This window comes from Chinchilla lanigera, unplaced genomic scaffold, assembly GCF_000276665.1.
Source record: "Chinchilla lanigera isolate Chin_1 unplaced genomic scaffold, ChiLan1.0 scaffold00036, whole genome shotgun sequence".
NCBI classification, from domain to species: Eukaryota; Metazoa; Chordata; class Mammalia; order Rodentia; family Chinchillidae; genus Chinchilla; species Chinchilla lanigera.
The window spans coordinates 3,162,593-3,178,884 of record NW_004955437.1 but is presented as its reverse complement, the minus strand read 5'-3'; the positions used below and the strand labels follow the sequence as shown (position 1 = coordinate 3,178,884).

At 50.3% G+C, this 16,292-nt stretch overlaps 1 protein-coding gene across 1 annotated transcript; it reads right to left on the bottom strand.

Annotated features, from left to right (window-relative positions):
• Window positions 1-556, bottom strand: LOC106149077 (forkhead box protein L2; the record flags this gene model as incomplete). Its single annotated transcript, XM_013516727.1, is given in 2 exon segments — window positions 1-307; window positions 523-556. Coding segments are annotated over 2 exon segments (341 nt in total), but the record flags the coding sequence as incomplete, so codon positions are not given.
• Window positions 557-16,292: the final 15,736 nt, after the last annotated feature.

Sequence of the window (16,292 nt, the reverse complement as noted above, 5' to 3'; positions counted from 1 at the left end):
GCGGGGCGCGGCGCCTTGGGCGGGAGGCTCGCGATGCTGCCCGCTGCTCCCGGCCGGACGTCGGGGAGAGCGAGGCTCAGAGCGCAGCGAGGCCGGGGGCGCCCGGCGCAGCTGACTGCAGGGAGCCCGCGCCCTCTCCGAGCCCGGAATCCCACCGGATTCCCAGCTGCGCCGGAGGGAGCTGCAGCCAGAGAGCGCTGAGCCGGAGCGAGGGACCTGAGAAAGGGGAGGGGAAACGCGGCGCAGAAACACGCCCTTTCTGCCTCTCTTTCTTCCTCTCGCTCTTGCTTCGTCTCTCGGGCTCCGTCTCTTTTTCTTCCCCTTTCTCCTCCTCCTCTTCTTTCTCCTCCTCTCCTCGCTCCTTTTCGTTTTCTTCCTCCTCCCCCGCCTCCTCCTCCTCCACCACCTCCTTTTTTTCTTCTTCTTTCAATTGGGGCCTCGGCGTGGCGGCCGCTCCCTCTGCGCGCCCGGGCGCGGCGGCCCCCTCCCCAGGCTGCCGGGCCGCTGCCTGCAGGAATTTACAATCCGGCGCTGGGGGAGCGGGCCCGGTCTCCATGGAGACGGCTTCCCCGGGAGCAGGGAGGTCAGGCGCAGACCGCGCACAATCAATGGATCAATGCAAGCCCCGCTCGGCTCCAGACCAAACAGCACCGAGCTGCGGCTCGTCCTCTCTGCCTGCCGCCCGGAGAGCGGGGGAGCAAGGGTGCGAGCGGCGCAGGTTTTCACGCACACCTCTGCCGGGAGACAAAGAGGGCGCGAGGGGTCGAGGAGGCTGTGGCAGAGGTGGATGCACGGGCGCTCGGGCGTGCCCACGACACAGCTCGAGACGCGGGGCACAGCCACTGAGCACTTCCAAACAGATGGCCCCCGACTCCGGCCAAGTCACGTCTTCCCAGCTCTTACCTCCATCTCACCCCGTCCTCTGGACTCTATCCCAAACCTAGATCTGAGTCTACTTTGAGGAGGAAAGTGGCCTTCTCCTGCTAAATCTGGTAGCTCCAGGGCAGTTAGGACCTTGGAGGTAAGTCCTCTGAGCCGCGCTTCCCAGACAGACGTGGATACACGTGTACACACTTCTGAAAAGCTAACCCACAGAACCATGCCGATGTGTGTAAGCACCAAGGCACAAGGCACAAGCACACTCCTCCAAGCCTGCACCCACGGCTTCCAGAGGTGGGCCCAACCTTAACCCTTCATCCCCTCAACTACGGGGGATCCCAGGATCTGTTCAAGTAGGGGCAGATGGTGTTGAAGGAGCAATGTCCCCCAACCACCGGCACTGCCTCCTGACCCCTTTCACAAGGTCTGCGCCCCCTGGCCTTGCTCTGTAGGGGAAAGAAGAAAGATCTTGCGAGAGGTGTGAGGGCTTTCTTGGGATGTGGGGCTGTGATCAAACTGATCACACCAGGTCCCAGCAGGTGCTCAGAGACAATCTGCTGTAGGGCAGAGGCAGCCCCCAGATCAGCCTCCCAGGGGCTCGGGAGGAAAGAGCAATGGCCAAGCTTTCCCTAAAGATGACATGGCCATTGGCATCAGCTGGGGTCAGCTTTGTCAGCAGCCTCCATGCCACCTAGGAGGAAGAGCTGAGCTCTTCTTTTCGTAGGGATTGAATGGAAAAGCTTTGGGTTTCCTGTTCTGGCTCTGTCGGTGGATGAAGGTGATCCCTGGCAAGTCTCCTCTGAATGGGCCTCCGTTTCCTCATCTGGACAACAAGAGGATGGCTTCATCTGAGGGTAGAAGGGGACAGGAGAAAGCAGGGGAGGAGGTCTTGAGAGCCCTTGGGAGAGGTGAGAGGTGACAGTGAGGAAGTGAACACACAGGCTATGGGAATGGTATGGAGACCACGGAAAGGTTGGGTCAGATAATCTCTGAGGTCCCTTCCATCCCTGTCACTCTTTAAGATTCCCTCCCTCTCATTCCATTGAAAAACCCCTCCCCTTGCAGCAGCTTTGCCTGCTGCCACCAATTATGTGCAGGGCTGGAGGACAAGTGCAAACTTGCCACCCTTTTAGCCCCAAAGAAGAGAGTGGTTAAAAAAAAAAAAAAATTGAAGGTTGCCAGAGAGTGCCTGTGATCTACGCAGGGACACTGAGGAAGCTCCCACACTGCCTGCCTTGGCTTTGCCACTGCCGCTGGGTCCCTGGGGTGGCGGGATGTGTTCCAGCCCACCTCTCCCTCACAGCCCTGGTGGGCGCAGGGGATTGTGCAGGGTCTCCTAGTGGGACTGTTGCCCTGGCTTTCAGGAAAGGAGGCTCAGGTGAGCTGCCCCACCCAAGGCACTGCACCTCTGGAGGGTGAGGTGTCTTTTACCCTACTTTCCTTTTGTCTCATCCTATCAGTTCTCCTGGGATCATTTCCTCTGCTTCTCCAGAACCAGGAAAGCTCCTCCTCCACATCTGCCCTCTGCCTCCCTTCCGCACCCCACTGAACACTCAGTCTGGTTCCAGCCCACCCCTCCCACTTTAGAGGATTCTGTAGGGGTAGAAGCAGGGATTGTACCATCAAGGCACTGTAAATTGGGTCCTGGCCACATTGTCCTCTGCCTTGTCCTCTTCTACAGGGAGCCACACTTGGACATCAAATCAGGAAGAAGCAGCAGCCTATGACACCTCATAACTAGCGGAGTCAAAGTGTGGAGGGACTGTGGGCTTCCCACATTCACCTCTCAGGCTGCAGTTTGCTCTTAGGCTCTGCTTCCTTCGGGGGTGCTTGTGCTACTCATTTCTTTCAAATTTCTCCTGAAAATAAATCTGGGGCGAGGACCAGCTAATCAGCTGATAAATCAAGCGGAGCTGATCTATCTCAGTCAGATTCTTTTAGGGCCATCTCTGCCAAGGGTCCCACCACTCTCAGGAACCTCCCCTACCCTGCCAAGTCTCCTTCTTTGAGTCTTTGCTTTTTCTGCTCCTCAGCTTCTCCGTATGTGAAAGGAGTCCAACAGCCCTACCTTGACGGGCAGTGTAGTCTATTAGGAAGCAGGTACGAGCCAGAACAGATGGCCCCAAGGTCAGTGTCAGGCCCCACCAACTCCCAGCCATCTGTCTCTCTTCCTGGAGAGTTATTTCACTTCTCGGAGCTGAGCTTTCTCATCTGGAAAATAGTTATGGTCATAACACTTCAGAGTGTACATCAGCGTCTCACTGTACGGGCTCTAGAGCTAAACAAATGTGCGGGTCAAATCCCAGCTCAGTTACTCTGCCTGTGTGACTTCTGGCAAGTTTCTCAGTCTTAGCTTTATTTTCTCACCTGTAAGAGGATCAAAAACTCACAGGGTTATGGTATTAAATGAGATAATGCAAAGAAAACTCCGGGTACAGAGTTGGCATGCCATTGGTGGAGGTGGCTGTTCATATTTCCACGATTCCTCAGAAGAAACAAAGGCCACAGTGTTTGATGGTCAAGGTACAAGTCGTGCCTGCAAAGGAGCAGCCTTGGCCCGGGCCAGGCTTCGATGCTGCTGGGCGTCAGGGCAGCCAGCATGGTGATTCTCGTCACCCCTAACAGGTTCCTGTCTGTCACACATTCCTACCAAGAAGGTTCCAAAAATTCCATTCATTCCAGCACACAGTCTGTGTCAGCAGTGCTTCTCCAATATGGAGAGAGAAGGAAATTCACCTGCCAGGTGGGCAGCTCCAGAATCTCTGCTTCGAACACATCTTAATCTGCCTACAGAAGGCACAGATATTCTGAGACATAATTGGAGCTCCCCCACTTGCTGGGTGCTTTCAACATGCCAGGCACTGTGCCAGGCCCTCCAGCAGGAATCCCCATTTTTATTGATGGGAAAACTGAGGCTCAAATAGGATGACGGAGTACAAAGCTTGTATGCCTCCTTTTCTCTCTTTCCTGCCTCCTGAGAATCCACAGAGACGCAGTGCACTCTTGTCATTCTTACAGCCTGTCCTTTGGGGCAGGATGAGCGTCACATCCAGGGCTTCCTTTGCTCTGGAGGGTCTTGCCGCGGCAGATCTGCAGAAGGCTTCAGCCACTGATGAGTGGTCCTGTGACTTGCCCATTTCACACAACATATTAAAACAGGGAAGGGAGGAGCAGAATCCATGTCTTCCTGACTCTTGAGTCCCCGTTCAGCAACCCTTAGACCTCAGACCCCTCAGTAGCCTCTTAGTCTCTCAAAACCAGGAGGACTCCCTGTCGGTTCTCATTCACTCTTCCTCTTCCTGGTGGCTTGTCCAGTCAGCAGTCCTGCCCTCGAGTGGCAGATGGTACTAGTCTACTTCCTACACTGTGCTACCTTCTGAAGAGGGTATGGGAGAATAGTGAATGGGCATCCACTGACTTCATGGGCAAGGGGAGATCTGAGTTGAGTCTGGGCGTCTTTTAGACAAATAAATGGACAAGCTAACAACAAAGGAAAATCAGTGACTGGCAGATGAGAGAAAGAGAATAGCCAGCACAACAGGGAGAGAAGAAAGGAGGGAGGGGTGGCGGTCTGCACTGGGCTGGCGGACAGGCGGTCCCGGCCTGTCCTTGTCTGTCACTCTTCTGGGATGGCTCACGAGTCACTGCCAGAAAGGCAGAGGATTGCAAGTAAGGCTCTCTCAGAGTCTGCTCCAGCCCTGGGACTCTAGGAGTAGCTTGCTTCCAGGTCCTCAGTCTTGCTTTTGCAGAGAGGTCCCCGGGCAGCCCTGCCAGTGCACGGGAAAGAGGTAACTTGGTCCCAGCTGCCCACGCCTGTCCCAGCCTCTCCTTTGGCCACCTCCCCTGGCCCCTTACCTCAGTTTTCCCCCACACTCTCCTCCCTGCGCGCCTCCATACCTGAGTCACTTTGACACCTGCTTTCTGGCTGCTTCTGTGAAGGAGACAGATTTCCCACTTTGCACCAAGACCAACGCGCTTCTGAGGAGCTCGCCACCCCTGGTGTCCACCTCGGCACCTTCCCCCCTCTTCCCCCCTCTTCTGGCGCTGGCCTCTCCCCAAGGTCTCTGGCAGCTTCCGCAGCTCCATGACCAGACGCCTGTGCTTATCTAGCTTCACCTGTCTGCAGCCTGCACAACCTCTGAAAGGTTTTTCTTTCCCTTCGTGAAGCCCTTTCTTTTCCTGAATCTCCAGTCAGCTCTCCACCCACTGGCCTTCCCCACCCCCACCCCCGTACTGGGAATCGAACTCACAACCTTGCGCTTGCCAGGCAGGCGCTGTGCCGCTGAGCTAAATCCCCAGCCCCCCGCTGGCCTTTTAAATGCAGCAGGACTGGGGACATCTAGCCCAGATATTGTCACTTCTCACTCTCCACGACCAAGAGAGGCCAGGGTGGTGGGCAGAATACTGGCTGTGCGGTCAGACTTTCCTGAGGTTACGCCCCGGGCCCCATGGACAAGTTTCTTCACCTTTCTGACCTGCACCTTCTTGCCAATGACCCCAAGTTGACGTCCGTAAGTCCCGTTTCCTTCTAGCTCTCATTCTCTATATCCAGTTTGCAGAGCTGCGTCTTAGGTCCCGTCTCATTTTTCCCATCTATTCTGTATTTCTGCCTGTTTTATAAAGGACTCCAAGTGTATTTTTCAGGACCTCAAGCTGCATCTCCCCCCAGGCGAGCTCATTGTTCCCCTCAACGCTCTCCCCTAACCGGTCCTCTTCCTGTGAAGTCTGCCTGGAAGTTAATGGTCCCATAACACACTCAGCAAGCCACCCCTTGGCTCCATCCCCACTGCTGATGCCATGGTTCGAGCCCCTGCTGTGTCTCCCATGGACCACTGCCTGCAGGGTCAGGTTCTACCTCCTTAGCATGGTGTATGCGGCCCTCTGTGTTAGTCCTGAGCCGCTCTGTCCAACGACAGTTCATGTTTCTGACCTCATTTCTTCATGCCCAAGCCACAGCAGGCCTGGCACACACCATGTTCTTGTCAGCTGGAAAACCTCTACCCTTCTGTGAACTCATCTTACTACCCCATTGGACGTGGGGCTAGTGGTCCTTGAAATCTACCCGTGATGGCCCTGGTCATGTTGTACTGTCATGGTCTGCTTAGCTTCCCCTAGTCTCTGAAACCTTTGAGGGAAGGACCCATCAGGTCACCGCTGTATCCTCAGCTCCAAGGACAGCCTTGGTACACAACTGTGCTCAATGAAACTCTGTTGAATGATGGAACAAATGAAGGGTTGATGAACTCACGGGTACCTAAAAAGAAGCAGAGCATTTTTTGGCTTGGTCGTCTAGTGTCCCACTACTCTGAGAGGCCTCAGACTGCCTGAGGGTGGAGGGCAGCAGAGGATGTTGACTGGAGTGGATAATATGGAAACCCTAAGGTTTAGAAAGGTCAGGGGCATACAGGGGGCCTAGGAGCGGACTCTGACCGGAGCCTCTCCCGATTGTGGAAGACAAAGATAAAGAGCTAGAACCTTCTATGCCAGAGCACAGGATCTCCCGCGAAGGCTTGGGGAATTGGACCATGGCAGCCTGGATAAAGCAGGCAGAGGCAGGAGATTGGACAAGAGGAAGGGTGAGTGACACCAGCCTGGGATTACAGAGGACAGGGACCCTTAGCAGTTCCCATCTGAACTTGGAAAGGCCTGCCCAGGGGTTAGAACCCTGAACGGTGCCTGTTTGAAGTCCCTGGGGGATTTTCTGCCACCTCATCAAAGATCTTTCCTACTGACGCTTAAGACATCGTCACTGAGAGTCACTCTTTTGAGTTAAAATTTGTATTCTTCTGCCCCAAACACAAATATCTGTGTGAAATAGGGTGGCGGGATGAGGCCTTTGCCAGTTAAAAACCCCCATAATCAGTTGAAGCCTTCGTGAACGTGTTCTGAGTGGTGGACGATGGAGTTGTAACACTCATCACGCACCCCTAACTTTGCTGCGAGCGGCCCTGTTTCCTAAGACTGTCCTCCTCCAGGTGCCGACGGAGCTTCCTTCTCGGAGGAGAGGATGGAGAGGCAGAGCGAGACTGCTGTATCTATCATTCCCCTGAGTGTCTTGGATTAAAGAACGGGTGGGTGGAGGAATTGGGGCCAAGTTCAAGGTATTCATGAATCATTCTCCAGTAGACCATAAAGGGAACTTCTGTAAAACAAAGCTCAGTTCCCCAATAGCTTCTATTATATTTTGAGAGAAGGGCTCCCCTAGGACTGAAAATGCTTCTGGAAGAAGCTGAAAGCCGGCAGCAAGGAGGCAGTCGTGAGAATGTTTGCCAGCTACGTGCTTGCTCTGTGAGTTGATACACTTACGAACCTGTGCCTCCGTTTTTGGCAGTAGGTCTCTTCTTCACGCCTCCTCTCTTCCCAGCTGACTTAGCGAAAAGAGCAGAGGGCCATCCCAGTCAGGCTCTGGAGTCCTGCTCCGGGCCTGCAGTGTGCTAGAGGGAAACAAGCTCTTCCAAGGTGCCCCGGTCTTTGGTCAACCTCAGGGCTGCTGAGGAGGGAGAGGGACTACCCAGAACTGGAGGCAGAGGGTGCAGGCAGAGGACTGCAAGGGGTTCTCTTAGGTAGAGTCCCGTACTGTAATGCCATCCATCACCAGTAGGTGCCGCCATCTAACATACCATCCTCCAGCCCCTTGTGAATTCTTGCAGTAAGACCTCAGGGGAGTCTCAAGGAACCCAGTGCCTCAAATTTGCAAATAAAATTTTTGTAGATGAGAAACACCCACATTGGTGAAGTTAAGATATGGAATTAATTGTACATGTGTCTCTTTATGATCACAGATTCCATGTTTAATGTTTGACATTTATTGTGCACTTACTATATGCCAGGGACTTAAAGGATGTGGGGATTCAAAGATGACCTGATTTCTCCTTTCAAGTTTATAATTTGGTAGGAGAGAGAAATTTTTTTTTTCTCTTTGAGACAAGGTCTCAGTATGCAGTTCCTGCTGGCCTTGAGCTCACTTTGTAGCCCAGGTTGGTCTCGAACTCGCGACAGTCCTCCTGCCTCAGCCTCCTGAGTGCTGGGATTACAGGTGTGCACCACCACACCCCGCAGGAGAGAGAAATTTGGATGTAAGTAATTAAGAATATGTCAGAATGTGGTGAATGTCCAAATATGGAGGTGCCAACAAAATTATAATGAGGACATAAAAGAGAGAACAGATTAATTCCATCTGGAGTTATGGACTCAGTAGAAGAGGAGAAGGTTTAAATCCTGCCACAGAATTCCTTTACGTGGAGTGGAGTTGGGGAAGAGGTGAGGGCTCTCCAGGGGCAGGAATGAGGTGAGCAAGGGGGTGGCGTGGAGAATGCCTTCAAGAGATTAATAATATGGTTCAAAAGGGACAAGTGCTTAAGAGGGTAGGAGGGCGATCTGAGAGGTGGGATGGGGCTGGGTGCAGAGCCTGTTCCAGTCGGATGCTAGCAGACCTGTTCCCATCAGATACCAGGGCCCTGGGAACCCTGAAGTCTTCTAAAAAGTAGCAGCATGGCTAGTTTGAGTCATGGATTGGCTCTATGTACCCTGCAGAATTTCTTCAACATGTTGATTCATGGAGGACACAGGAAGAGAACAGAGAGAAGAAGAGAGGGACAGGGGACATAAAAGGAAGGTGATAGGAGGGAAATAATGGATAGAGGGAAGAGAGGGGTGGGGTAGGAGGAGAAGGAGAAAGAGGAAGAGGTGGCGAGGAGCAGGGGCCAGGCGCACAGCACTGTTGCGGCTTTTCTAGGCCAGCGGCCTCTGGCTCCAGGCCCTGGCCGACCACAGAGGACAATGTGAGGCGGGTTTGTTTGGTGATGTGTTTTCTGCTGGCCTTGTTTATTTGTTTTCTGCTTTTCTGGTGTTGAACATGTCTGGGGTAGTGGAGGAGGAGGGGGAGGACAGGGTGTGGCTGGCATTGACAATAGTCTAGGGGCTTGGCTCCGGGCTGGTAGAAGAGTCTTTCATGGAGACTTGTGGATAGGGGAGCTTGACTTCTGATGTCTCTAGGAGGGGCCTCCATGTGGGTGCTCAGGCCAGGTGGCTTCCGCAAGCCTGGAGATGGTTTTCCATAAGCTCTTTGTCCTTGTTCCCTGAAAGGATTAACTGGGGACCTAGACTCTTTGCACTGGCCTGAGGAGCCTTGTAGGGGGAAGAGGGGATTCTGAGACCAGTCCCTTCAAGCTCAACGCTGGGAGACACTGGGGAGTTCACACAAGCCACCCGCTCTCCAGCCCCGAGGACGGGCCTGGCTTTCTCCCTCCTGTCCCACAGCCCTTGGAAGGCAACCTAATGTGCACCGTTATAGTTAATGAAACGCAACCATTCCCCCTTTGCTCGCTCACAGCCCTTTACGAGTTTGCTCCCTTTCACAGAAGAGTCATTTGAACTGCTGAGGGTTTGGCCTTTGTCCCCCTAATTTTTATTGGCCCATTAACAAGATCAGATGCTCTGGACTGACCAGGAGTATCTGGTACCCAGCTCTCAGTGAACCCCATTGGGCAGAGTCTCAGCCAGCCTTCTGATTCCAAATTAGCTTCAAAGCAGCCCCTGTTGCCCTTCCTCCCTCTGTTTCTCCCCTGCTTCCAAGCTCAGTTTTATGTGTAGATGACCAGGGAAGTCAGGATTTAGGTTTCCCACCCCCTTCAGAATGTGTCTCAACCCCCCAGTGGATTCAAATGTTTTCATCCCCATTAACATGGAAACATACAGAATCTTTTTAGACATTTACGTGTGGGTAGGAATTAGTCCACACTGTCATAAAGGCTTTGAGGAGATCTAGGACTCGCCTAAATCCTACACAGACTTGTCCCGAAGTGTTCATTTCTCAGAGAAAGGTTTTCTATAGCTTTCTTCAAAATTTCCCCAACGCCTCCTGCCCCTGCTCTTTTGAGTTGAAACCAGGCTGGGGTGTGGCTCAGTTGCAGAACGTTTGCAAGACCCTGGGTTCGATCCCCAGCACTGCAAAAACAAAACAAAACAAAACAAAACAAAACAAAACAAAACCCAAAAACCCAAAGCTAATAACTTCTCTAGTGGTAGAAAAAGAATGTCCTTAACTGGGGCCCAGAGGATCAACTCTCCCACCTCCACCATCTGCTTGGCCAGCCCTGCCCCTCCTCCCTGGAGACATTTCCTCATTCACAGACCTCCCATTGTCACCACGGCTCAATTGTGTCTTTCCGACTTCTTAAAGCCAACCTCAAGTTGGCAGTGATGGGGTGGGAGGAGGAAAGCCCTTTAACTTGAGGTTGATTTACATGCCAAGGCTGCAAATGATAGGCTTACATGCTGATGTAAATACTCATAAACATGCTGTAAGCGCAGGGCATAACACGCCTTTGGTGCCCACATCTCCTCAGTCCTGCACAGGCCCGGCACTGGGAGGATGGGGAGGGGAGTGTGCCAAGCTGGCAGCAGCTGGCAGTAATGGAACTGGCAGCGACTGGGGGCGGGGGAGCCGCACTTGGAGTGGGTCTCTGGAATGGGGCTGCCTCACAGTGGCTCCTCCCCTTGGCTGTTCTTTGGGACCTAGAAGGCCCCAAACGCATAAGTGCTTCTTGAGAGTTGGGCTGCCCGGCTGGCAGCCAGCAGAAAGCAGACCAGGAGGACAGAGTTTGGGACACATGGAGAGGCAGGTGGGTCCCTGCCATAGCTCTATGAAGGCAGTTGAAATGGTTTTTCAGGTCTCCCCAGCTCCATCCTTGGCACACCAAGTCCGTCCCTCGCATGGCAGCCAGAGCCATTGGAGGCGGTTACCCTGTGCGTGGTAGATGACTAGCAGCCTTCTGGCCCTTGTCAAGTAGAGGCCAGAAGCATCTTCTTCCTCTACTGTGGTGATCAACAGTGTCTCCTAGGGCAGAGGTGCAAAAACCGCACCCTTCTGCCTCTCCCACCCCCTGCCTCTTGGAGAAGCTCAGTCACAAAGCGTGAATCAAATCATGTTGCCTCCTGGTTGAAATCCTGCAATGGATTCCCATTCCTCTGAGCATGAAATCCAGCTGCTGGCCGACCTCCCTGCCGGGGCCCGTCCCGTGCGCCTCTGCTCTTGTCCTCCTTCGTCACCCTTTAGCCACACAGACCTTCTTGACGTATCCAGGCAAGCTGAGCTTTCTCAAGGAGGGGATGAGTTAGAAGGGACATGGGCTGATGTGGCGTATGTTTTGCAGGCCTCAATTTCTTTGGAATTTATTTGGAGACCTTTTCGGATGCACTTCGGACAACTTGTAAATATTTGACTTGCGAATGATTTACTTTCGCTTTTCCTGTCTCTCCTAATAGAATGTGAACTCCATGAGAGCAGCTTGTTCACTACTGTACCCCGTTGTCCCCCACACTGCCTGCCACACAGTGGGCCCCCCATGATTGTCTGTGGAATACATGGGGAAGCTTCTCGGATACAGTGAGCTGTGAAGCTTGGGTAGGGAGGGTGAAGGGCAGGAGGGACAAAATGTGTTTGGGACATGGGTTAGGGAACAGCCAAAGCAAAGGCCTAAAGAATAGCAATGTGGCCAGAATATACTGAGACTCACAGAAGAAGGGTAAATCTGGTGTGGATCTGATTTCTAGTCTGGGTGAACCCATGGGATGAAGGCCTCAAGTCCCCTAAGTTGTTGAGGAAGTAGGAGGGAAGCCAGCTGTAGACTTGAGGAATGAGGGCCAAACCAAGTTCTGACTGCTGAGCCTGAAGCTTCTGGAATGCGAAGATTATTCCCTCCCCTTGTATATTGTGTTGGTGACCTTGACAGCTCTGATCCCCCTTGGACCTCTGGAACGGCCTCTGTGGCCCTCAAGGAAGTCAAGGGACTGACTAGAGACATACAAGAGCCTAGAGCAATGCAAAGGGCCCTGGGACCCAACTGGGAGAGGCCTAGGGCCTGGCTGCATCTTCCCTCCCTGTCTTGATGTGTGGCCTTGCTTAAGGCATTGGACCGCAATGGACCTCCGTGTCCTGCTTTGAAAAACAGAGTTAACAATACCTGCCCCGTTCAGAGGAGGAATGAGGTCATATTTGTGCAGCATTGTGAAGCTCGCTGGAGACAATGAGGGCATTCTTCCTACCAGTAACAATAATAATCATTACTGCAAATCTAACCAATGAATAGGTCTCCTCAAAGCTGGAGTTGGACCCCTCAGTAGGATAGCAATTAAAGCTTTTAAAAAAAATCTCTAGATGGGGGAATTTTTTGGCCCCATTTTGATCTCTGGGGTTTGCAGAGCTGATATCATTGTGGGAGGGAGAGGCCCTGCAGCGAGCTTTCATTTCAGTACCATTCAACTGCAGTTATTGTATCTCTGGTCCTTGAGTTCTCCCAGTAGGTTTTGCAATTTCTCATCCTCCTTCAGTCCTGAGAGAAACAGGTCCCTTAGGCCTCCCCGTCTCCACAGCTTCCCAGTGTCCTACTGACTCACAGCAATAGTGATCTGATGATTAAAGGTCCTGGGCACTTGGACACTGGCCACAACTAGCCGGCAAAGTAGGCGGCCTGTCTTCAGTGCCGGCGTCTCTTTTCCACCCGTTGCACTCAGCAGGACAAGGATTTCCAGGCTAAGCTGTGCATACAAAGCCTCCAGGCCTGGAGCGCATGGGCTCTTGGGTGATTCCACTGTAGCCAGTCCAGCCCCTGAATCCGGGGTTCACCGGGTTTGCAGCCATTGGCTGTGCAGTGTATCTGCAGGTAGCAAATGATGCTTAATGCAAAGACATTGTGGAAGTTTGGGTCAAGCTGGCAGAGGGCCCTCCTGCCCGCCTCAACCCACAAAATGATAGAAAAGCTATTGGAGCAATCAAATAATAGATCTCGGCTGGTATGAGAAAAGAGCGAGCCACCAGAAGATCAGGAATGTTTGCTCCCTGGGAGATTAAGAGAAACACATCAAAGCTGTAAAGTAGTAAAACTGGAGGAGACTACAGCTTTAATATATGCAGGAAAAGATTGCTATGGAAGGAGGAATGATCGGGGGACTCCAAGTCCAAGGCAACAGACTCAAAAACCTCAGAAGAGGGTCCAGGTTTGTTCCTGAACCTCCGTGCTCAGCTGCTACCCACAGTGGACACACCCCGAGGTGCTGGGCCCAGAGGTGAGCGGTATTCCAGGTGGCTCCTGGGGTTCTGAGAGGGCACTAAGGATTCCTCAGCCAGCAGGACTGTCAGTAGATCATTTATCCCTTCTACCGTCAGTAACCAGGGACAGAAAGCTGACATTAAAGATGAACCATACATCAAGAATCGCCAAAAAATTGCCGGCTATGGTGGCACATAACTGTAATCTCAGTATTAAGGACGTTGAGGTAGGAAGACTCTGAGTTTGAGGTTGGCCTGGTCTACTGAACCAAATCTTGGAAAGAAAGAAAGAAAAAAAAAAAGAAAGAAAGAAAGAAAGAAAGAAAGAAAGAAAGAAAGAAAGAAAGAACCAAAAACTTAAGAAAAAATAAAGCCACAATCGAGAGAACCTCTAAGGGAAGACTGCCCAATAGTACTTGCTGTGATTGTGGGAATATTCTTTCTATATCTAACTGTCCAGTGTGAAGCAACATCCCACATGTAGCTACTGAGCACGAGAAATGTGGTTATTGGGAGGAACTGAATTTGTAATTTAATTAATTAATTTCATTTAAATTAATTTAGTTTTTGTTTGTTTTTTGGTGACAGGATCTCACTATGTAGTTCAGGCTGGCTTTGAACTTACTACATAGTCCAGGATTTGAGGAGGCCTCAAATCCTCCTGCCTCAGCCTCCCTATTGCTGGAATTAGAGGCATGCATCACCATGCCCAGGCCTCAGTTTAAATTTAAATAGCAAGCTATTACTATATTGGAATACCTTGCTCTAAACTTAACATGTAGAAGAGTTAATTAATGCCTGAAGAAATACAGGTTATGGAGCCAATGACAACAAAAACTGTTTAGTTGAAATATAATTATTATCTTTAACAGATGAAAAATAGGTGGTTACAGTGGTACAGGCCTGTATTCCCAGCTACTTGGGAGACTGAGGCAGGAGTATTGGAAATTCAAGGCCAGTTTGGGCAACTTAGAGACTGGGGATGTAGCCAGTGTTCCCTTGGTTCAATCTCCAGTACCGGGGCGGGAGGGGGGATATGAATATGAAATCAAGAAAAGGTCTTAGAAATTTAAAAACTGATCATTGAAATTTGAAATTCTTTAGATGATATAAGGTAGACTTAATGATCTGGTAATTAAGAAGACTGAGATTGGGGCTGGGGATTTAGCTCAGCGGCAAAGCGCCTGCCTGGCAAGCGCAAGGTCGTGAGTTCGGTTCCCGGTACCGGAGAAAAACCAAAAAAACCAAAAAAAAAAACAAAAAAAAAGAAGACTGAGATGAAGAAGGCTCCTTAAACAATGAATAGGATAAAAAGATGAAAAATTAAGAGACCTTTGTGGGAGAGGCATTACAGAAGGGTAGAGTTTCATCGAATAGAAGAAAGGAAATCAATAAAGAACTAACAAAAGAAAATGTCCCAGTTTTCTGAAGAAAGAACCTAATCATTAGATTGACTGTTCCTAGGAATAAAAGACCCACACTGAGACACATTATGGTGAAATTTCAGATGACAGAGATAAAAAGGGGCAAGGGAATAAGTCTACATGTTTCCAGAGGTTAAAAAAGAAGGAAGCCACCAACAAAATAATATTAAGTTGGCATCAGATTAGATGCTAAAAGACAGTGGAACATTATCTCCAAAGTTCTGAAGGGAAATGAAATATTCATGTGGGAGGGAAATATTCAGACATTTCTGGTTCTAAAAGGAGAAAGTCTGCCACCCTCATATTCTTTAAAGAATTTCTAGAGGAGGTACTTTAATTAAAAAGAAAAACAGTAAATTCAGGAAAGAGGAAGACGTGGGATGCTGAAACTGTGGGGAAACAAAGAAGCCAGTAGAACTGAGTGAAGTCTAAATGACGACTGAGGCATAATGTAAACATTTAAAAAAACAACAATTTGGAGCCGCAATCTACCCAGATGATCTCATCTTGGGAGCAGCAATCTATGGTTGTGGACGGAAGCTTTAACAGACTGCCTCAGAAACCTATGGGTCAAGTAGACAAAAGTCACAAGGAAAATAACAGAGGGTTTCAGTGCCATAAATTAATAAGCTTCAGCCAACATGTGTATTCTACCCAGCAAATTAAGAACACATACTTTTTCAAATACATTTTTAGCATTCACAAAAATCCTTAAAATTAAACAAAAGATATTAGCCCATTTTCTCTGTCTATAATATATGAACATGAGAAATGCAGTTCAAAACGTAGGGTGAAGTGGATCTACCTGGAAATGTAGATCCTCATTCACAGGAAATTCCCTGGAACCCAAAACCTGGCTTATCTCGGCGGTAGCCCATAGGTGGGGTAGATTTACAGGTATAAGTCTCACTTATGAATCACTTTTATGTCATCCCAACAGCAGGAACATCACTGTGAACTTCTGCTCCCTGAGCAGTCTCGATAACTCCTCAGCCTGGCATTCAGAGCCCTCCATAACCTAACCTCAGCTGTCTTGCCAGTCTACCACCTGCTTCTTCAACATGCAAATGGCATACACTATTGACATGCTCACCCCTTGGATACTTCTGTGATATCTTCTCAGAGCTCATACTCCTTGGCCACTGACACTCATCCTGTCACCTTCCGCTGCATAAGTCTTGCCCACTTGATTGTGCATTGAAGTAAGCTATGGACCAAGGGCCAAATCTAGCCCTACTTTTGTTCTCATAAATAAAGTTTTATTGAAACACAGTGACATTCATTCATCCATTCATACATGTTTATAGCTGCCTTCCCCATAGTTGAGTAGTTATAACAGCAATTCTATGGCCTACAAAGCTGAAGATATTTACCACATGGTCTTTCACAGAAAAAGTTTGCTGACCAGTAAGGAGAAGGTAGAAACATGTTTTTTCTCTTCTCATCACCAAGCTGGGGCAGAAGAAGAAGCAGTAACATTCACTACTCGAATGAAAAATAAATGTGAAGAACTGCCTGTGCAGGAAATAAGAAGGGTGCAGTCTGGGCCTCAAGAATACTAGAGGAAGAGGAGGCAGTGTTAGAGATGGATGTCATCTTGCAAAATCATTAAAAGCTAGGCTTTGGAGCCAACTGCCTTGGGTTTGTCTTCCAGCTCAGCCGTGTTCTTAGTGTATGATTTTAGATAGGTTCTGTGCTCTTTCTGATCCTCAGCTTGCTTCTCTGTAAACTGTGGATGATAAAACCCACCTGTAGGCTAGTTCTAGGCTCAAGCAAATTAATGAACAGAAAATATCTAAGATCTAGAAGTCCAGATAGTCTTTTTTCTGTTGTGGATCCTGAATCTGTTCCAGAGTTGATCTGTAATGACCACAGGCCAGTTTCAAATGTCCCCTTTCAGCACCGCAGGCCTGTGGGGCCCTCCACGTAGAAGACCCCAC